This window comes from Chiloscyllium plagiosum, chromosome 5, assembly GCF_004010195.1.
Source record: "Chiloscyllium plagiosum isolate BGI_BamShark_2017 chromosome 5, ASM401019v2, whole genome shotgun sequence".
Classification (NCBI taxonomy): Eukaryota; Metazoa; Chordata; class Chondrichthyes; order Orectolobiformes; family Hemiscylliidae; genus Chiloscyllium; species Chiloscyllium plagiosum.
This window is the reverse complement of record NC_057714.1, coordinates 1725662-1746835: the sequence shown is the minus strand read 5'-3', so window position 1 is coordinate 1746835 and position 21174 is coordinate 1725662. Positions and strand designations below refer to the sequence as shown.

General features: G+C 40.6%; 1 protein-coding gene across 3 annotated transcripts in view; it reads left to right on the top strand.

Annotated features, from left to right (window-relative positions):
* The window catches only part of LOC122549657 (DNA topoisomerase 2-beta-like), a 144337-nt gene that overhangs the window by 113142 nt on the left and 10021 nt on the right, over positions 1–21174 (top strand). For all 3 annotated transcript variants that reach the window (XM_043689461.1, XM_043689462.1, XM_043689463.1), the window contains 5 exons: positions 7584–7764; positions 14080–14168; positions 16728–16844; positions 18957–19187; positions 19287–19378. In XM_043689461.1, the coding sequence (XP_043545396.1) occupies positions 7584–7764; positions 14080–14168; positions 16728–16844; positions 18957–19187; positions 19287–19378 (710 nt within the window). The remainder of the gene's footprint in view (positions 1–7583; positions 7765–14079; positions 14169–16727; positions 16845–18956; positions 19188–19286; positions 19379–21174) is intronic.

The following is a 21174-nucleotide window of genomic DNA, read 5'->3' as shown; positions in this document are numbered from 1 at the left end:
TTATGCTAATTTATTGGGTAGGAACCAAAATGCTGAACTGTTACATGAAACATGCAGGCAAAATGGTGGCTCAGTGCTGCCTCATGCTTCCACACTGCCAGGAATCTGGGTTCTATTCCACCCTTTGGCAACTTTGTATTTGCACATTCTCCCCATGATAGTTCAGCTTAAGTGATCAGAATGTAATAATACCAAAACAATGGTGTGTCTGACTACCAGACTGGAAAGAACAGACAGCCCTGCTGAGGTTGGGGGGTGGGGAGAGAGGGTGACAGACAATGTAACAACCAAAGCTAAAAGAAACGGAAGTAATAGGTTCATAGTTTGAAGGTGTTGAACTCAACATTGAGTCCAGACGGTTGTAAAGTGCCTAGTTTGAAGATAAGATGTTGTTCCTCCAGTTTGCACTGGGATTTTCTGGAGCATTGCAGCATGCTGAGGACAAACAAGTGGGCATGCGAGCAGGAGGCTGTGTTAAAATGACCAGCTACGGGATGGTCAGGGTCATGCTTGCATGGTCATGCTGTTTGCATTTGATTTTTCCTCTGCTTCGGAGCCTGTTTTAGAATTTTATATTGCTTCCCCTTATTCTTCTCATCAGAATGCATTGTATTACTTTTCTCTGCATTAAGTTTCATCTGTCGTCATGTTATGAAACAGGGATAGCAAGCCAAATGAAATCAGCTTCATTATCACCGGATTCACAATGCCGTGAAATTTAGTAATCCCTCAAAATTGCTCTATTACTCCTAACCAAACTTGATAACTAACAGATCTTGGACACCAAGTTTACAACTGAAAACAAAAATTAGAATTTTATTATTAATAATGTAACTTTAGCAGAACACGGATAAATAATAAGACCATCTATTTCATACCTATGATCTAAGCCTAATCATCATAGAATATAAAGCCCTCACTTTTTCATTGTCATACAGGTTAGGGATAAATTGCAAGAAAGTAAATAAAAGCATCTAAATTTCTGTTCAATAACTGTTTCCGTGATCAATATCAAGCCTTCATGAAATTCTTTGATACTGAGTTGTATTACAGATACTAGGAATCTGTACCTTCTTTGAATTCTGAAGACAGCTTCCACAAATCTTTGAAGACTTTTTAACCTATTTCTTACAGACACTGGTCCTTTTCTCAGAACGTTCAACAAATTACTAACTGAAGAAGAACAAGAGAGAACACAACCAAACAAATACAACTTTCAAGTTTGGCAACTTGAAATATTGCCTGCCTAAAACCCAGTCAAAACCCCAGTTCATTCTTTGTTTACTCTTTTTTTAAACATTCTCATGGTTATTTGACCAGCACCGGTACTCCCTTGATTGACCAATTCAATGTGCAACCAGTTGCCATTCCTTGAGCCTAACAACATCTGTGCTAAATAGTCCACTGTATATCAGAGTAGTAATTAACCTCCATTATTTTCCCAAGCCAGTTGCCAACATTTTGAAAAGAAACTGCTGTTCAAAATTCAATTCTCAACTGCAACTCTGCTCCAAACCAAAAATGAGAAAAATAGTAATGGTCTCAACAATTAGCCTATCTTTGTTTTCTAGATACATCGATCACAATACTTTCAGGTTCTGTGTCATCTGCAAATTTTTGAAATTGTGCTCTGCAAAGCATTATGTTCTCTCTTGTCCATAGTCTGTGTTCTTGCATTGTTTCAGCATCTTGTTGATCATAGTCTGGCCCATTCAAGTCAGGTCATCGTCCCCTTCTACAACCAGCAAAATCAAATTAATGACTTGATGGATAGGCCATGAGTGTTCTCTTGGATGCTCTTTCTGAGGGTTTTCTTCTTTCACTGGTGGGTATAAAGTTTCTTCATAGTATACCTGAAATCAGTCACAAAATAGGTATCAAAAGTCTCTTGTTTTTTTTCTTGGCATTATTACAGGTTCCAAACTTCTTAACTGCAGATCGTGGGGAGTACATTCAGAAGACTAGGAAATAATATAATTCTAATTTTTAGAACATTTTCAGTTAGTTTAATATTGATGGTAAGAGAGAAAAATGATTTTTTTTCTAAAGGAGACATTGAAAGAATACTTAGAAATAAGAGGAGTCATCTTGGTTCAACATTAGCTTGTTCTCTCTCCAGGCATGCTATCCGACCTGCTGTGATGGTCAGAGTCCTACAACATTGAGACGTGCCTTTTTGCCCAAACTAGTCCATGCCGACCAAAATGCCCATCCACGCTAACCCCATTTCTCTGCACTTGGCTCACACCCTTCTAAACCTTTCCTATCCATTTATATGTCCAAATGCCTTTTAAATGTTGTTAATGTGCCCACCCCAACCACTTATGCTGGTAGCTCATTCCATATGCATACCGTCCTCAATACCCCAACCCTGGGAAAAAAGTAAGTGCATTCATCCTACCTATGTCTCTCGTGATCTTGTACAGGTCACCCCTCAGTCTCCTATGCTCTAAAGAAAAATGTCCTAGCTTATTCAACCTCTCCCTACAACTCGGATCATTGAGTCCAGGCACCCTTGTAAGTTTCTTCTGCACTCTTTCCAGTTTAATAACATTCTTCCTATAACAAAGTGACCAAAACTGAACACAATACTCCAAGTGCGGCCTCACCAACGTCTGTGCAACTGCAATATAACTTCCCAACTTCTATACTCAGTACCCTGACCGATGAAGGCCAGTGTGCCAAAAGCCTCCTTCACTACCCTGTCTACCTGTGACTCCACTTTTAGAGAGCTGTGAACCTGAACTCCAAGATCCCTCTGTTCCACTACACTCCTTAAGGCCCTACTATTCACCATGAAACTCCTAACTTGATTTGACTTTCCAGAATGCAAGACCTCACACTTATCTATATTTAACTCCATTGCCATTTCTAAGCCCACTTACCCAGCTGATCAAGGTCCTGCTGCAATTTCTGAAAATCTTCCTCACTGTCCATGATGCCACCTATTTTAGTGTCATCAGCAAACTTACTAATCTAGCCTTGTACACTCTCACCCAAATCATTGATTTTGATAACAAACAGTGATGGTTATGAGCTGCCAGCATAAGTGGTTGGGGCAGGCACAATAACAACATTTAAAAGGCATTTCGACAAATAAATGGATAGGAAAGGTTTAGAGGGATATGGGCCAAGTGCAGGGAAATGGGGTTAGCGTGGATGGACACTTGTGGTCGGCATGGACCAGTTTGGGCCACAGGGCCTGTCTCCATGCTGTCAGACTCTAATCACAGGCCTCCAGTCTGACAAAGCATCCTTCCACTATTATCCTCTACTTCCTACCGTCAAGCCAATTTTGCATCCAATTTGTCAGCTCGCTCTGGATTCCATGCAATCTAACCTTCCAGAGCAGCCTACCATGTGGAACCTTATTAGAGGCCTTACTGAAATCCATATGGACTATGTCTGCCCCCTGCCCTCGTCACTTCCTGGTCACTTCATCAAAGATCTCTTAACAAATTTGTGAGGCAACATCTTCCATTCACAGTCCTGCTGATTATTCCTAATCAAGCTGTCTTTACAAATTCATGTATATCTTATCCCTCAGAGTCTTCTCAAGTAACTTAGTCACCACAGATGTTAAGCTTACTGGTCTATTGTTCCCAGGCTTTTCTTTGCAGCCCTTCTTGAATAAGGGCACATTCACTGCCCTGCAAACTTCTGGGACCTCACCCGTGGCTAACGATGATGCAAAAATATCAGCCAGGGTCCCTGCCTTTTGCAACGTTCTTGGATGTATCTGGTCAGGACCAGGAAATTTATCCAACTTCGTACATTCTAATACATCCAACACCACACTATGGTGATGTATACTGTCCCCAAGATATCACCACTAACTTTCCCAAGTTCCCAAGTCTTCATGCCTTTCTCCATGGTAAACACATGAGAAATATTCATTGAGAACCTTGCCCATCTCCTGTGGTTTTACACATACATATCCACTTTGGTCCTTGATGGGCCCTATTCTCTCTCTCTCTCTTGTTCTTTTTCCTTTCTATACTTAAATTACCTGTTTGGATTCACCCTGATCTTCTCAGCCAAGGCTACCTCATTTCCCCCTTTTCACCCTCCTGATTTCCTCCTTAAGTAAATCCCTGTATTTCCTGTATACCTCCAGGGATTTCCTTGATCCCTCTGCCTTTACCTGAGCCACACCTTTTTTCTGGTCAAAGCCTCAATATCTCTTGTCATTCAGGGTTCCCTATTTCTGCCAACATTGCCCTTCATGCTCACAGGAACATATAGACCTTGAAATCTAGCTATCTCACTTTTAAAGGCCTCCCACTTGCCAGAGGTCCATTTGCCTACAAACAAACTATACCAATCAACCGCTGCAACCTCCTGTCTAATTCTATCAAAGTTTGCCTTGCTCCAATTTAGAACTTGAACCTGTGGACAGTTTTCTCCCTCTCCATAACTATTTTAAAATGAATAGTTCTATGATAGATCTCCAGCATTTGTGGGTTTTTTTCTAGAAATGAGAAATATCTTAATAGCTTGGATTTCAAAACAGAAGATCATGCTTATTGAAATTCTGTGGAGGTAACTTCAAGAATTAAGCTTAAAATACCTGGTTTCTCAAAAGACCTTTGGTAAGGTGCCTTGAAGTAGCTGAATAAATAAGTTTAACGAATATGAAGAAAATGAATATTGGACAAGAGGCAGAATGATTGCTCATGTCTTCAAGTCAGAGACAGAGGGAGTTATTCAAAACAGCAAACAGTGGGGAATGTTGTTCCCAAGGATCAGCAGTTCTGTTCACAATCTGTATTCACAATTTGGACTTTGGAAGCAAAAATACTATTTCCAAGTTTGTGGATGATCATCAATACCAAACAGAACTGCAACAATGGGGAGCCAGCTGCATCGTGATAACATCACAAGATCAGAGCCTTGAACTAATCTTCTGGGGATTTGACTTCAAATTCCATCATGGCAGGTGGTGCAATCTTGATTAAAATAGAGAAGACACATTTCTCGGAAGATGCTGGGTGGGATGGAGGAATAAAAGAACCTTAGAATATATGTATACATCAGTCACTCAGAGTCCCGCAGCATGTTAGCAATGCCATTTTAAAAAATTGACAAACCAAGCACTAGGCTTTACTTCTGGGGGATTAGAATTGAATAGGAGGGAAGTTATATTAAATCTGTATCAAAACTTTGGTTATACTGCATTTGGTGTACTTTGTTCATTTCTGGTTGTTGAATTTTAGAAATGATAGAGGGGCTGTGTAAGGCCTCTTCTGGTGTCGTGATAGTGTGCCTACTTCTGGCCCAGAAAGTTTGGGTTCAATCCCAGCTGCACCAGAGACATGTCAGAGCATGTGCGAGCAGGTTGATCAAAGTCTGAAGACTGGAGGAACATAAGTAGTCAAAGCAATGAAAGAAATCACTGTCCTGATATGAAGGAAGCGAACTTGGCTAGATAATTAACTAATTTCAGAACTCTTGACGTCAAGAGATCATGAAACCCATGAATGCTCAAAGTATAGAAAAATTAGTCTGATTGGCCTCAAGCAGTTCTTACCACTAGTTACGCTTTCCTCACAAAAATTTATATTCACTAAAAATAATAGGTTTTGAGAGAAACACCTCTACTAGGTCAACTCCTCAGCATTCCTTTCCCAAAAGAAAAGCAACATCCAGTTAACATTTTACAGGTATGGAAACACATGCGTTATCATGCTTGTAAATCTTGTAGATGCTCCCTGCACACATGCAGGCCCTAGCCTCCCATATGGAGCAGAAAGAGAGTTTAAAACAGCTTTGAGTTTTCCTGGCATGGCTCACCCCTTTAAATTAAACCTTTTGGAAATATCGATTCCTCGAAGGCCCTTATTCCCTGGTCCTTGTTACTCTGGAATAGTCCTCACAAACTATAAACCAAGAATAAAAACAATATGCATTCTTGCCCACTATACCGAATTTCCACTGTGCGCCAAATTCCCAGATATTCCCTGTGCTTCAATCAGGGTAATGCTCTCTCCCAAATGCTAATGCACAAAACTTACTGTTGTCTTATACATTCCAAAAGCCCAGTTTGGTATCTATCTTTCTGAATTCATCTAACTTAGTAGTGGTCCTACCAAGACACTCTTGGTGATGCCTTTTGAAGCCCCCCTTACCTTATAACATCCTGAGCCCTTGCTATTCTCCATGCTGCTTTCAAGTGGTGTTCAACATTGTAGGTTCTGATTCACTCAGAGTAAGGGCAGCAACTTATAATCAGGTGATTTCCTTGCCAATATTTAACTTGAGTCCTTGAAATTTAACAAAGTCAATATTGAGAACTTCCAGAGCTCTACTTGTCATCTCTGATGCCTCAGTTAATGTCAGTGCTCTCTGTTTTGATTTCTGTTAGGGTAGTTTGACAAGGATTCAGCACAGTTCAGTGGCTTGCTAGGTCATTTTTGCACATTGCTGTGGGTGTTGAATCACATCTAAATTGCACTTTGTAGAAATGACAGATTTCCTTACACTTAGAAAATGAATGAATCAAACGGGTTTTAATGACTCTGTAATGGGCGGCACGGTGGCACAGTGGTTAGCACTGCTGCCTCACAGCGCCTGAGACCCGGGTTCAATTCACTGTGTGGAGTTTGCATGTTCTCCCCGTGTCTGCGTGGGTTTCCTCCGGGTGCTCCGGTTTCCTCCCACAGTCCAAAGATGTGCAGGTCAGGTGAATTGGCCATGCTAAATTGCCCGTAGTGTTAGGTAAGGGGTAAATGTAGGGGTATGGGTGGGTTGCGCTTCGGCGGGGTGGTGTGGACTTGTTGGGCCGAAGGGCCTGTTTCCACACTGTAAGTAATCTGATCTAATCTAATCTAGTTTGGTGAAGACAATTACTGTTGCAAACTTTATATTTTGTGATAGATTGTCTCTAGTTTATGCAAAAGGATCTCCTACCTTCCCTATTATGGACACCAAGAGCTGATTTTGTGCTCCCCTTCATACTTCAATCCAGATTGATTTTGATATTTAGTATCCTGTAAGTGTCTTTCAGTACAGTGGAAACTGGCCTTGAGGTGAATCCAAATGTACCTGAATCAGGAAGATTAGTAGTAACTGGTGGAGATGTAGCACTGGCACGCCCATAATCCAGTCTGTACTTTTATCATGTTTCCAAACAATTGCAGATCTACAGTTATTTTCTTTCTTTTCCCTTCTCTATTTCCCCCTCAATACATGCATTTGTTTCATCTCTATCTTTTGCTAGTTTAGACAAAAAGTCAACCGTCTAAAATAGTATTTTTCTTTCCTAAATGTTGTATGACTTCATCAGTATTTCCAAAAATTAATTTATATTTTAGATTTACAGCCTATGCAATATTTTGCTGCTTATGTTGTTAGAGAAGCTTCTGTGTTATTGAGGACTTAAGTAATGGAACTCCATAGGAGGACTACTAAATTAGAAGCATTTCCAAGTTCTTTTTAAATCATCCAGATGGAAAGATGTTTAGTATTGAAATTACTAGGTAACCTTTCTGTTCTTAGTCTTGTGTCAGTCCATAAAATAGCTAATTTCTAGTGTACAAAGAATGTAAATTATAAATGTAACATGTATAACTTTGTTTCCCTAGCTGAAAAGCCGAAGTATACATTTGATTTCTCAGAAGAGGAAGCAGATGATGATGATGATTTGAAAATGAAATCTGAATCTCCAAGCGTGGAAGAAAGGGATGCTGAATTTGTTCCTTCAGACAGTGGAGGGAAGGATGAAGATGATGATTTCTTCTCCATTAAATCCAAGCCATCATTACAGTGAGTATGCCAAGTAATTTTTTTTAAGATTTCTATTTTACTCCACACCCATCACTGTGGTGTTTCAGGCAATTGTGCCACAGGGAAGAAGGAACAAGGTTAGGTAGAATTCTCCACAGTCGTCATGAATTAATATTTTGTGATTCTTTGATTGAGATTTCAAGCTAGAAGATTTTATTAATGTTTAATTCTGTCATAATACAAGACCATTATTTAATACATAGAATTGTCATCTAAAATTCTTTTGAAGAAAATTTGCCCTGAAAAGTTAAGCCTTTCCAACTTCCGTCACAGGTTGCGAACATATTGTAGCTTCCACACTAGTGAATTGCTTGTTGATTTATTTTTGCTAGTTGTTAGTCTGTAAGTTCTTTGGAACTTCCATGTGCCATTTGAACAATGTCATTTTGAATCACAGTCTGTTAGTCATTCTAACCCCAAACTTGCAAAAGTCCTTCCCAGCTGAAAAATGCAAAACGTGCGTTCATTGCCTATTACCATAGCACTGCAGCCCCATCTTATAAACTAAAGACGATGGATTTTAACATTATTTCATATGTTGGAAGAGTTCTAATATGCTTTTGCTGATTTACCATGATCTGGTTCGTAACCTTCTGACTTATTACTGATATTAATTAGAGCCTATATTGCTGTAGAATTCGTACTTAGTTTTTCCTGAGAAGCATCTGAGTTTTCATTTGGGGAATTGACTATTGAAAACATCATTCTAAAGCAGGTAATGTACCAGCAAATTAATAATACTTCCAAATGTTCAGCTCACTGGGATATATTATGATGGAGATAATTTTATACGAAGAATTATTCAGAAGGTACTCAGTCTGTTTCCTATTGTTTGGCTTATCATGTAGCTGTGACAATTGATATGTTTGGTGCCTAGGTTTAGTTTTAATGCCCCTCAGTGGAGCATGACTCCCAAATCCCTCTATCTACATTACTAATTTCTTACCTGCTTAAAAAAAGTCTTCTTTTCCATTTGAGTGGATAACTTCATAGTTTCCCACATATTAAAGTTGTTTCCTTTTTGCCCAAATAACTTTTCTTATTTACTCATGGAATGTGGGCATTGCTGTTTGGGCCAACATTTATTGCTCATCTCTAGTTGCCCCTGAGAAGGTGGAAGTTAGCTGTCTTCTTGAACTACTACTGCATTCCATGTGTGCAGGCAGAACAATAACATTGGTAGGAGGGAATTCCAGGATGTTGACCCAACAGTGAAGGAACAGTGATATATTCCCAAGTCAGTATGGTAGTGGCTGGGAAGGAAATTAGAAAGTGGTGGTGTTCCCATGTATATGCTGCCTTTGTTTTAGATGGAGTTAGTTGTGGGTTGGAAGGTGCTGTCTCAGGAGCCTTAGTGAATTTTTGCAATGCATCTTGTAGTTAGTACACACTGCTGCTACTGAACATTGATGGAGGGAATGAATGTTTCTTGGTGTGGCACCAAATCAAGCTGGCTGCTTTGTACTGGATGGTGCCAAGCTTCTTAAGTGTTGTTGGCACTGTACTCCAACATTCACACAAATGGGGAGTATTCCATTACATTCTTCACTATATCTCTTTCTGGCCTCCTCAAAGCTTATTTTCCCTCCTAGCTTTGAATTGTCAACAAGTTAACCTGTACAGGTCTTAAGTTGCTGAGGCACCAACACTGTTCCTTGGGACTCTGCACTATTATACTTGCTATCCTGAAAATAACCTGACCACTTTTGCTCTGTACTGTACAAGATTCCTGTTCATAGAATTTCACATATATTTAGCAAGGAATAAGAATTATAGAACATAGAACATTACAGCGCAGTACAGGCCCTTCAGCCGTCGATGTTGCGCCGACCTGTCATACCAATCTGAAGCCCATCTAATCTACACTATTCCACATATGTCCATATGCTTGTCCAATGACGACTTAAATGTACTTAAAGTTGGCGAATCTACTACCGTTGCAGGCAAAGCATTCCATACCCTTACTACTCTCTGAGTAAAGAAACACACGGTGGCACTGCCGCCTCACAGCACCAGAGATCCGGGTTCAATTCCCGCCTAAGGCAACTGGCTGTGTGGAGTTTGCACATTCTCCCCATGTCTGTATAGCACCCCTCCGGGTGCTCCGGTTTCCTCCCACAGTCGAAAAACGTGCAGGTTAGGTGAATTGGCCATGCTAAATTGCCCGTAGTGTTAGGTGTAGGGGTAAGTGTAGGGGAATGCGTCTGGTTGGGTGCGCTTCGGCGGTTCAGTGTGGATTTGTTGGGCCGAAGGGCCTGTTTCCACACTGTAAGTAATCTAATCTAATCTGTCCTATATCTATCACCCCTCAATTTAAAGCTATGCCCCCTCATGCTCGCCATCACCATACTTGGAAAAAGGCTTTCCCTGTTCACCCTATCTAACCCTCTGATTATCTTATACGTCTCTATTAAGTCACCTCTCAATCTTCTTCACTCTAACCAAAGCAGCCTCAAGTCCCTCAGCCTTTCCTCATAAGACCTTCCCTCCATACCAGGCAACATCCTAGTAAATCTCCTCTGTACCCTTTCCAAAGTTTCCACATCCTTCTTATAATGCGGTGACCAGAACTGTACACAGTACTCCAAGTGTGGCCGCAGCAGAGTTTTGTACAGCTGTAGCATAACCTCATGGTTCCGGAACTCGATCCCTCTATTAATAAAAGCTAAAACACTGTATGCCTTCTTAACAACCCTGTCAACCTGCGTGGCAACTTTCAAGGATCTGTGTACCTGGACACCGAGATCTCTCTGCTCATCTACACTACCAAGAATCTTACCATTAGCCGAGTACTTAGCATTCCGGTTACTCCGACCAAAGTGAATCACCTCACTCTTGTCCGCATTAAACTCCATTTGCCATCCCTCAGCCCAACTCTGCAGCTTATCTATGTCTCTCTCTAACCTACAAAATCCTTCGTCACTATCCACAACTCCACCAACCTTAGTGTCGTCTACAAATTTACTAACCCATCCTTCTACACACTCATCCAGGTCGTTTATAAAAACAACGAACAGCAGTGGAACCAACACCAACCCTTGCGGTACACCACTGGTAACTGGACTCCAGGATGAACATTTCCCATCAACCACCATCCTCTGTCTTCTTTCAGCAAGCCAATTACTGATCCAAACCGCTATACCTCCCACAATCCCATTCTTCCGCATTTTGTACAATAGCCTACTGTGGGGAACCTTATCGAACGCCTTGCTGAAATCCATATACACCGCATCTACTCTCATGTTTGGCCAAACTACCTGTTTGGTCACCTTCTCAAAGAACTCAATAAGGTTTGTGAGGCACAATCTACCCTTCACAAAACCGTGCTGACTATTTTCTAGATGATTATAAATCCTATCTCTTATAACCTTTTCCAACACTTTTCCAACAACTGAAGTATAACCTTTTCCAACACTTTTCCAACAACTGAAGTAAGGCTTACTGGTCTATAATTACCAGGATTGTCTCTACTCCCCTTCTTGAAAAGGGGAACCACATTTTCTATCCTCCAGTCTTCTTGCACTATTCCTGTAGACAATGACGATTTAAAGATCAATGCCAAAGGCTCGGCAATCTCCTTCCTGGCTTCCCAGAGGATCCTAGGATAAATCCCATCCAGCCCAGGGCACTTATCTATTTTCACACTCTGCAGAATTTCTAATACTTCTTCCCTGTGAACCTCAATCACTCCTAGTCTAGTAGCCTGTATCTCGCTAATCTCCTCGACAACATTGTCGTTTTCTAGAGTGAATACTGTCAAAATATATTCATTTAGTGCTTCCCCTATCTCCTCTGACTCAACACACAACTTCCCACTACTATCCTTGATTGGCCATCGTAATTGCCTTTCCCCCAGCTGTAACTCTTGCCCAGTGGTATACACCTATCCCTTTCTATCACTAAAGTAAACATAACAGAATTGTGATCGCTATCACCAAAGTGCTCACCTACTTCCAAGTCTAACACCTGGACGGGCTCATTACCCAGTACCAAATCTAATGTGACTTCGCCCCTTGTTGGCCTGTCTACATACTGTGTCAGGAAGCCCTCCTGCACACACTGGACAAAAACTGATCCATCTATAGTACTCGTACTATAGTGTTCCCAGTCAATATTTGGAAAGTTGAAGTCCCCCATGATGAGAGGCATGGCACTCATCCACAGATTCAATCAATAAGCACATCGACCTGGACCCAAATATACCAGCCACTGCAGTGGACAGCTGGAACTGACAACCGGATGCGGCAGAGACAAACCACTATAAATCCAAGATGAGCCAATTTGACCTGTATGTCTTGTCCAAAGAAAAGTACAGAGGAAGGATGCAGCAGCCTTTGAAGTTGTTACTGCTGGCTGTACAGGAGCAGTAAGAGGAAAAGGCCTCAGAAGAATGTAATAAACTTGGCAGAACGAAAAAGGCTAACTGGTTATTCCTGTCCCAGAGTGTTCAGAAGTTGAACAGATTATGTGCAGATATCAGTGTGTCAAGAAAGACTGGTGCTCCCTCAGGAATCCATCCATCACAAAGCTGCAAGGTAGCCTGTGAATGACAAAATTGGGTGAGCCTGTAATGACAGTGGCACTGAAAATCACTGCAATGCCTCCTTTCATCCAAGAAACCTCCAGAGATATGTGCAGAATGTCCTAGTTGTACTATATTAAGGAGATGACAAATGCCCTTTTCAAAAATGCTGGAGATTTCATGTGAAACTGCACTAATCCTGATCATCTGGCTGAGTTCTGTTAGGTTTGAGGCCATTACAGGCTTTCCACTGATGCAGGATGCAATGGATTATACATACATGCTTATCAGACCAGCATAAAGCTTTGTAAACAAAGAGGGCCTCTACTTACCCTGATGCTACAGGATTACTGAAAGCACATCATGGAGTGATCGTAATGCACATGTACTCTGGTGCTTGTAGCTTCTATGCTGTTCAAGTCCCTCGCATAGCACCCTGCAATACAGAATCTGATTTTAGTGTATCTGGATGTGCTTCCATTTTTTGCATAACAAAGCCTTTAACCAGACTTTACTGTGCAAAACATGACTTCTTACAAAGTACAGTGATAGATTCATTTTTACTTGGAGTATTTTCTACTTGGTTACTTGTATGTATGATGGTTTGACATTATCAGTGAAAGGGAGTATTTTATTGAGTTAGTCTAAAGATTTTGTTGACTGATTGGATGGCTTCTAAAGAATATTTACTTAGCATCATTTGCTACAGAAAATTAATATTTAATAATCCAGTATCATCTATGATTTCTGTAAAGAAGCAAAAATAATTTCTTATTTTGTCTCTTTTTTTTGAGCTGAACATTTTATTTCCATGGTTCAAAATTCTTATCTCATCCAAGAAATTGATTCCATAATTGTGACTACATTTGTATTAAATATATTACACTTTAAAACTTGTTGTGGTTCTGTTCGCCAAGCTGGGAATTTGTGTTGCAGACATTTCGTCCCCTGTCTAGGTGACATCCTCAGTGCTTGGGAGCCTCCTGTGAAGCACTTCTGTGATGTTTCCTCCGGCATTTATAGTGGTTTGTCTCTGCCGCATCCGGTTGTCAGTTCCAGCTGTCCACTGCAGTGGCTGTATATTTGGGTCCAGGTCGATGTGCTTATTGATTGAATCTGTGGATGAGTGCCATGCCTCTAGGAATTCCCTGGCTGTTCTCTGTTTGGCTTGTCCTATAATAGTAGTGTTGTCCCAGTCGAACTCATGTTGCTTGTTATCCATGTGTGTGGCTACTAAGAATAGCTGGTCATGTTGTTTCGTGGTTAGTTGGTGTTCAGGAAACGACATGACCAGCTATTCTTAGTAGCCACACACATGGATGACAAGCAACATGAGTTCGACTGGGACAACACTACTATTATAGGACAAGCCAAACAGAGAACAGCCAGGGAATTCCTAGAGGCATGGCACTCATCCACAGAGTCAATCAATTAGCACATCGACCTGGACCCAATATACCGACCACTGCAACGGACAGCTGGAACTGACAACTGGAAGCGGCAGATACAAATCACTATAAATGCCGGAGGAAACATTACAGAAGCGCTTCACAGGAGGCTCCCAAGCACTGAGGATGTCACCTAGACGGGGGGGGCGAAATGTCTGCAACACAAATTCCCAGCTCGGCGAACAGAACCACAACAACGAGCACCCGAGCTACAAATCTTCTCCCAAACTTTAAAACTTGTTATGTATACGGAGTATTTGAACTTTCATTGTTCAAAACACATTTTGGTTTCCTACAAATTTGTGTTTTGTTTTCACTGTCTAGTGCCGGAAAGGTTAGTCCACAGCCTACAAAAAACCATGAACCAGAAAGCATATTCTCACCATCGTATCATGAGAGAATAGAAGAAGCAGGTAGGTCAAATGATTATCAGTGATAAAACTGTGAAGCTTTTGTTTTTGGTGGGGGGGTGTTCAAACAATTAACACAGCTGCATTATGTTGGAAATAGGTAATGCATATTATAGTCTAGCATATGATTAGCATTTATGTGCTGCTTTCTGGGGTTGTGCAATCTTTGGGCTGATGTAATATCTTGTCAGGCCTCAACATTACTAGATTAGATTACTTAGTGTGGACACAGGCCCTTCGGCCCAACAAGTCCACACCGACCCGCTGAAGCGCAACCCACCCAGACCCATTCCCCTACATTTACCCCTTCACCTAACACTATAGGCAATTTAGCATGGCCAATTCACTTAACCTGCACATTTTTGGACTGTGGGAGGAAACCGGAGCACCCGGAGGAAACCCACGCAGACACGGGGAGAATGTGCAAACTCCTAGTGAAACATATTTAGTTCATACACTAATATTTTAGTTTGCTAAACACTTGGTAGATTACGTCAAACATTGGACTAGGCTGGCAAACTGATTATTGAGTAGACGTTTTGAGGAATCCAATATTATGGCCGTTTTATCCTATTTGTGTTTTGCTTTTCATTGGCGAAAAAGAATTAAGAAATTGCATTGTTTTCCGCAATTAATCATATAAGCGGGTAACCTAATTTGATACTCAATAGCAAATAGATAACATTGAATTTCTGTCCCAAATCTTGAAATTTCAAGATTAGTTGATCTCAGCTAGATGGAACTTAGAGCATGATAATTGGATTCAGCATGCCCAGGCTATTGAGAATAATTAACTGTAGTTTTCTTTTGAGTGTTCAGCAACTGGGTGGCAAGGATTTTCCAGTGTCTCAGTTAGCACAACCTTTGCTACTTTATAATGGGTTCATTTTAAGGTACCTCAGAAAACATTTCATGCATAATTTTACTTGCAATTCATCACTTTAAGTGAAGCCTGGTTTCCCACAGGAATCACTGTTGAAACATGAAAGTAAGATTAAGCAATTTGATTTTAAGTGAGGAACCCCCACCCCCAAGTGTCAGTATAACTTAAAATAAAACAAAGAACTATGGATGCTGGAGATGTGAAACATAAAAAAAACTGCTGGAAAAATTCAATAGATTTGGCAGCATCAGCAGAGACAAAAATCAGTTAATGTTTCGAGTAGAGACTTTCGTCAACTTTTTTTCTTCATAAATTTCTTCAGTTTCTGTTTTTAACTGTTAAACATTTTGTTATCCTTTGTCAAACTCCATGGTTGCCTGCTCAAATGGCTTACTCAAGCAATCAAATATGCTTCTGCCGTCTCCACAGTCCTCCTTTCTCTCTGCCCCCCTCCTGCTTGACTGGGATCCCCCCATCACCTTCCCAGCTTGTTTCCCAGAATGCTGTACCTCAGCCTCTGTTCTTACCTTCAGATCCAGGTCTATTCTTCTCTTTGCTACTGGTTCCATTCTTGGATTCACTCGAAAGGTTTTGGACTCCACCTAGTGGCAGACAACAGTCAGTACCAGTAGTTCTGGAAGTCCAGCTGCTGCTTGCATTGCCAACCTCTGCCACTAGATGGATTTCAAAGTATTGCACCGAGAAGATGAATGCAGAAAGCTCATTTCTATCGCTATGAAGAGTCACCGAAGTCAAAACTTTAATTCTGCTTTCTTCCTATAGATGCTGCCAGACCTGAGTTTGGCCAGCAATTCCTGGTTTTGTTTCAGATCTCCCAGCATCCTGAGTTTTAGATTAGATTAGATTACTTAGTGTTGAAACAGCGCTTCGGCCCAAGTCCACACCGACCCGCCGAAGCGCAACCCACCCAGACCCATTCCTCTACATATACCCCTTCACCTAACACTACGGGCAATTTAGCACGGCCAATTCACCTAACCTGCACACTTTTGGACTGTGGGAGGAAACTGGAATACCCGGAGGAAACCCACGCAGACACGGGGAGAATGTGCAAACTCCACACAGTCAGTCGCCTGAGGCAGGGTTGGAACCCGGGTCTCTGGCGCTGTGAAGCAGCAGTGCTAACCACTGTGCCACTGTGCCGCCCACTTTTGGTTTAGTGCTTATCTCTTAAGTTCCACAGCTTACATCTCACCTCAAACTCTTCATTCCTCTCCTGCTGGATTCTTATGCACCTTTTTATTCAACCAATCTTTGCTCATACTGCAAATTGCCATGCTTCAGCTTCTGGAATTCCATCTCCCAGTACCTCTTCTGTACCTTCATTTCCTCATTTAGCATAGCTTTCTCACCCCTTTAAACCTAATTCTTTGATCACACTTCAGTTGTAGCTTAGTTGGTAGCCTGTTCACCTTTAAGTCAGTTGGTTTCATGCCCCTTTTCAGATAGTTAATATTTCCTCCTTTGGCTTGACTTCCATCTATTTGGATAATTTCTCTTATGAAGTGTTTCTGAATCAGTGCCCATCTTCCTCTGCCTTTGTAAAGTCCCCTCATGATATTTCAATGTTATAAGCAACTTTTGATGACAAGTTCTCATTAATGAACATGTAAACTTTACCATTACTAATTCGAGGTAATGTTTTATTTTCCCTTCAGATCTCTTAAAATCAGACAGTGATGAAGATTCATCGCCAGTGTATTCATCTCTCAGCAGTATTAAGAGCTCACACAAGGCTCCTGCCAAAATACAGACACTTCCACCTTCTAAGAAGGGTAAAAAGTTTTTTAAAAATCCTTTCATTTATTATAAAACTAAAGGTTGGGCCATATGGTGCTGGGGTCCCAATATTAGAAAAAAGGGTGAGGGGATTGGGCCAAAAATGGTAATGGCATTGCTAGAACTATGTTCTTTTTGTCGCCTTAGGAAACAATTTTGTTCTGACCGAGTCTCAGAAAAATCAAAACACTTGCAGTAAAAGCCTTAACCTATGGTAATAGAGTCCATCAGCTAAAAAGGTGGACTAACATAATGGCCGTCATCAAAATTTAAAACCTAGAAAAATGAGAAGTGATTTCATTGAAATGCATAAAATTTATAGACTGCCTGTCAGGTCACAGATAAAGATGCTGTTACACCTTCCTGAAGAACCTAGAGTGTGGAATTAATATTTTGTTATGCATTCACAGGAGGTAGGCATTTTAACTTAGCAACACTGACAGTGGTTATATATTTCCAAGCCAAGGTGATGAGTGGGTTGACAGGAACTTGCATGCTGATGTTCCCATGGATTTGCTGCACTTGACCCAGGTGGTTGTGGTTGAGAGTTTGGAATGTGCTGTCAAAACGATTTTTGGTGAATTCATGAGTGCACTGTATAAATGGTATGTCCTGCTGCTGCTGCTGTTGACCGTCAGTGGCAGAGGGTGTGGATGTGGTGCCAATCAAGCAGATTATTTTGTCTTGGGTGGTGTCAAGCATCTTGAGTGTTGCTGGAGCTGCACTCATCCAGGCAACTGGGGAATATTCCATCACATTCCTGACTTGTAGCTTGTAGAGAGTGGACAGGGTTTGATCAGAAGGTGAGTTACTTGCTTCAGTATTTCTAGCCTCTGATTTGCTCTTGTAGTTATTGTATTGATATGGCCAGTCTAGTTCTGTTTCTGGCCTATGGTTTCCTTCAGAGTGTTGATTGTGGAAAATTTCGTAATCTTATTGAATGTTGATTCTCTTTTATTGGAGGTGGTCTTGCCTGGTATTTGTATAGCATTTTTAGTTCTGTTCCTCTAGACGTAAAGCAGAATGCTTGGTTGCTACTTTTTAAGACTAACTTGTAGCTAACCTTTTGTGATTTTAGCTGACGCTGCATCTACTCTGTCAACTGCACGTACAAGATGCCTTTTGAAGGTGCAAGACATGTTGATAAGACTGCTAAAAAGCATAAGTGATTTGTGTTTTTTTTTAAATTAGAATGAAAAGCATAAAAGCTGTGCTAACTCTTGTAAATTTCTTATTTAGCCACAATTTAGAAGAGGTGTTAGTGTATTGTGGAAGGTCCACAGGGATGAGCAACTTCAGTTATATAGAGAGGCTAGAGAATTTGGAATTTATTTGTCTCGAGAATAGTTTAGGGATTGAAGATTTCCTTTTTGGCTCTAATTACCCTATCCTTTCTTGTATTATTCTTCTACTTCGTATGTTTACAAAATTCATTTTTAATTTTCCCTTTTTTACATGATATTTGTTTTGGCTTCCTTTTTGCTTTTCTATTTTCTATATTCAGTTCTTATGTTCTTTAAGTCTTGATTTATGTTTTTAATTCTCAGCTCATCCAGAAAACTGTTTTTCTACCTAATATTTTTCGAAGTGCCTTATTTTTGATTCCAACTGTTTTAGCTACACTTTAAAATCAAACCTGCTTGATGCACCTAAATGCTGCCACATTCCTTTGTTTGCTGTGATTAATTTTCTACAACACACAGCACAGCAGCCCTGTCTTTTGTTGGATTAAAAATGCAAAGACTCAGAAAGCAGTCCTGGATACATTGTAGAAATCTCTCTCTTTCAATGCCACATGACAGTTGCACAATTTATTTATGATCACCGCAGTCACCCATGATTGAAGACCCACTATGTCTTAACGTTTTTCTAATTTGTTCATATTTCTCTTTCTCCATTCTTGCTTTAGAATATTTAGCAATCTGGCTCCTGACAGAATTAGAGCCCCAGTTTAATGCCTCAACTGTATTTAGATAGCCATTTGAGTCTTGGATTAACAATGTTGCCCTATTGGCTATCATTTATCTTTTTTACCCCACCTTAATATTTATTCTAATTTTGCTTTCTCATATAAATATTTATAATTCAATCTTCTCTTTCACCTCTAGTGACAAAGAAAACACCCACCACTGATAGTCCATCCAAACCCAAACGACCACCTAAACCAAAAAAATCAGAGCATATCGATTCTGACTCTGACTTTGGTTGTGGACTAACAAAAAAGGCAACACCAGCAAAACGGAAGCAGGCAGCTAAACCGAAAAAATCTGAATTTGTAGACTCTGATTCAGAATCAGACTTGGGTTCTGGCGTGTTAAAGAAATCAGGACCACCAAAAGGTGTGTATGATGTTTGTATCAACAGAAACAGTTCAATATTCTTCAGTTTACTTTAAAATGTCTCTTTCTGAAAAATAATACTGAGGACTTGTATAACAGGTAAAAGTCGAGGAAAGAAGAGAAAACAATCTGGCTCTGAAGATGATGAATATTCTCCTGTGAAGAAACCTAATAAATCATCAGCAAGCAAGGTCTGTATTAATTGTTATACGTTAGTTTCTGCTATAACATGGTAGTTCCGTTCTCCTGCAATCGCGTGTTATAAGAAAATTGCATAATAGCAGCACCATTTAAACTAATAGGGTCAGAATTGCTTTATAACCAATGCACGTTTTAAAAGTTAACGCTTGAGAAATGGTGTCCCCAATTTGACAAAATGCACGTTATAGCAGAATGAGTTCTACTACAAAAATAGTTTTTTCTTACTCCTTCTCTGGGTTAACTGATACCTAAATCAGCCAAAACGTCTATAAACAAACACAAAAATTATAGTAAATTTTCAAACTGTGATGTGGACCTCATCACCAAAATGACCTAGAACATGTCTGTCCATAAAAATATGGAATAAAAAAAGTACATTTGTTATAAAAATGGCTGAAATAAAATTTACAAGTGTTGTGTAATAAGCATCTCCCTACAAGAGAGATCGTCACCATCTCAGTTTGACATTTAGTGGCTTGTCATTGCCAAATAACTGCCAATGTTATGGAAGTCAGCGAGAAACTGAACCACATTAGTCTCACAAATTATATAGCTGGATTTTCAGAAGTGAATGAGTCAGTAAGTAGAATACTCAGTTTCAGCAATAATTATGTTTTATTTTGCCCTGGAAAAGCAATCTACTTTATCAGTGTGCATACTCTTAAGCTCAGCATCCGTTCAACATGCCAGATTTCTTCTTAATTTCAGGATGTGCTGCAATAAATTATAAAAGCTGCTTTGGCATCATGTTCAAAGCCAATAGGGCAACTGTGATCTGCTCAGAGTATGGGTAGGAGGTACATGGGAACACCAACGTTCCTTAATTGTTTCCAAATCAACATCTTGCCTAAAAGTATTTTTTCACTCACCCGAAAGGGTTCTAGAGATGTACAACACGGAAACAGATCCTTCGGTTCAACTTGTCCATGCTGACCAGATATTCCAACTCAACCTAGTCCTACCTGCCAGCACCCGGCCCATATCCCTCCAAGCCCTTCCTATTCATATACCCATTCAGATGACTTTTAAATGTTGCAATTGTACTAGCCTCAACCACTTCCTCTCACAGCTCAATCCATACATGTACCACCCTCTGAGTGAAAACGTTGCCCCTTAGGTCTCTTTTATATCTTGCCCCTCTCACCCTAAACCTATGCCGTCTAGTTCTGGACTCCTCCCCCCCAACCCCAAGGAAAATACTTTGTCTATTTATCCTATCCATGCCCCTCATGATTTTATAAACCTCTATAAGGTCACCCCTTAGCCTCCGAAGCTCCAGGGAAAACAGCCCCAGCCTGTTCAGCCTCTCCCTGTAGCTCAGATCCTCCAACCCTGGCAACATCCTTGTAAATCTTTTCTGAACCCTTTCAAATTTCACAACATCTTTCCGATAGGAAGGAGACCAGAATTGCATGCAATATTCCAACAGTGGCCGAACCAATGTCCTGTACAGCCACAACATAACCTCCCAACTCCTGTACTCAATACTCTGACCAATAAAGGAAAGCATACCAAACGCCGCCTTCGCTATCCTATCTATCTGCGACTCCACTTTCAAGGAGCTATGAACCTGCACTCCAAGGTCTCTTTGTTCAGCAACACTCGCTAGGACCTTACCGCTAAGTGCATAAGTCCTGCTAAGATTTGCTTTCTCAAAATGCAGCACCTCACATTTATCTAAATTAAACTCCATCTGCCACTTCTCAGCCCATTGGCTCATCTGATCAAGATCCTGTTGTAATCGGAGATAACCTTCTTTGCTGTCCACTACACCTCAAATTTTGGT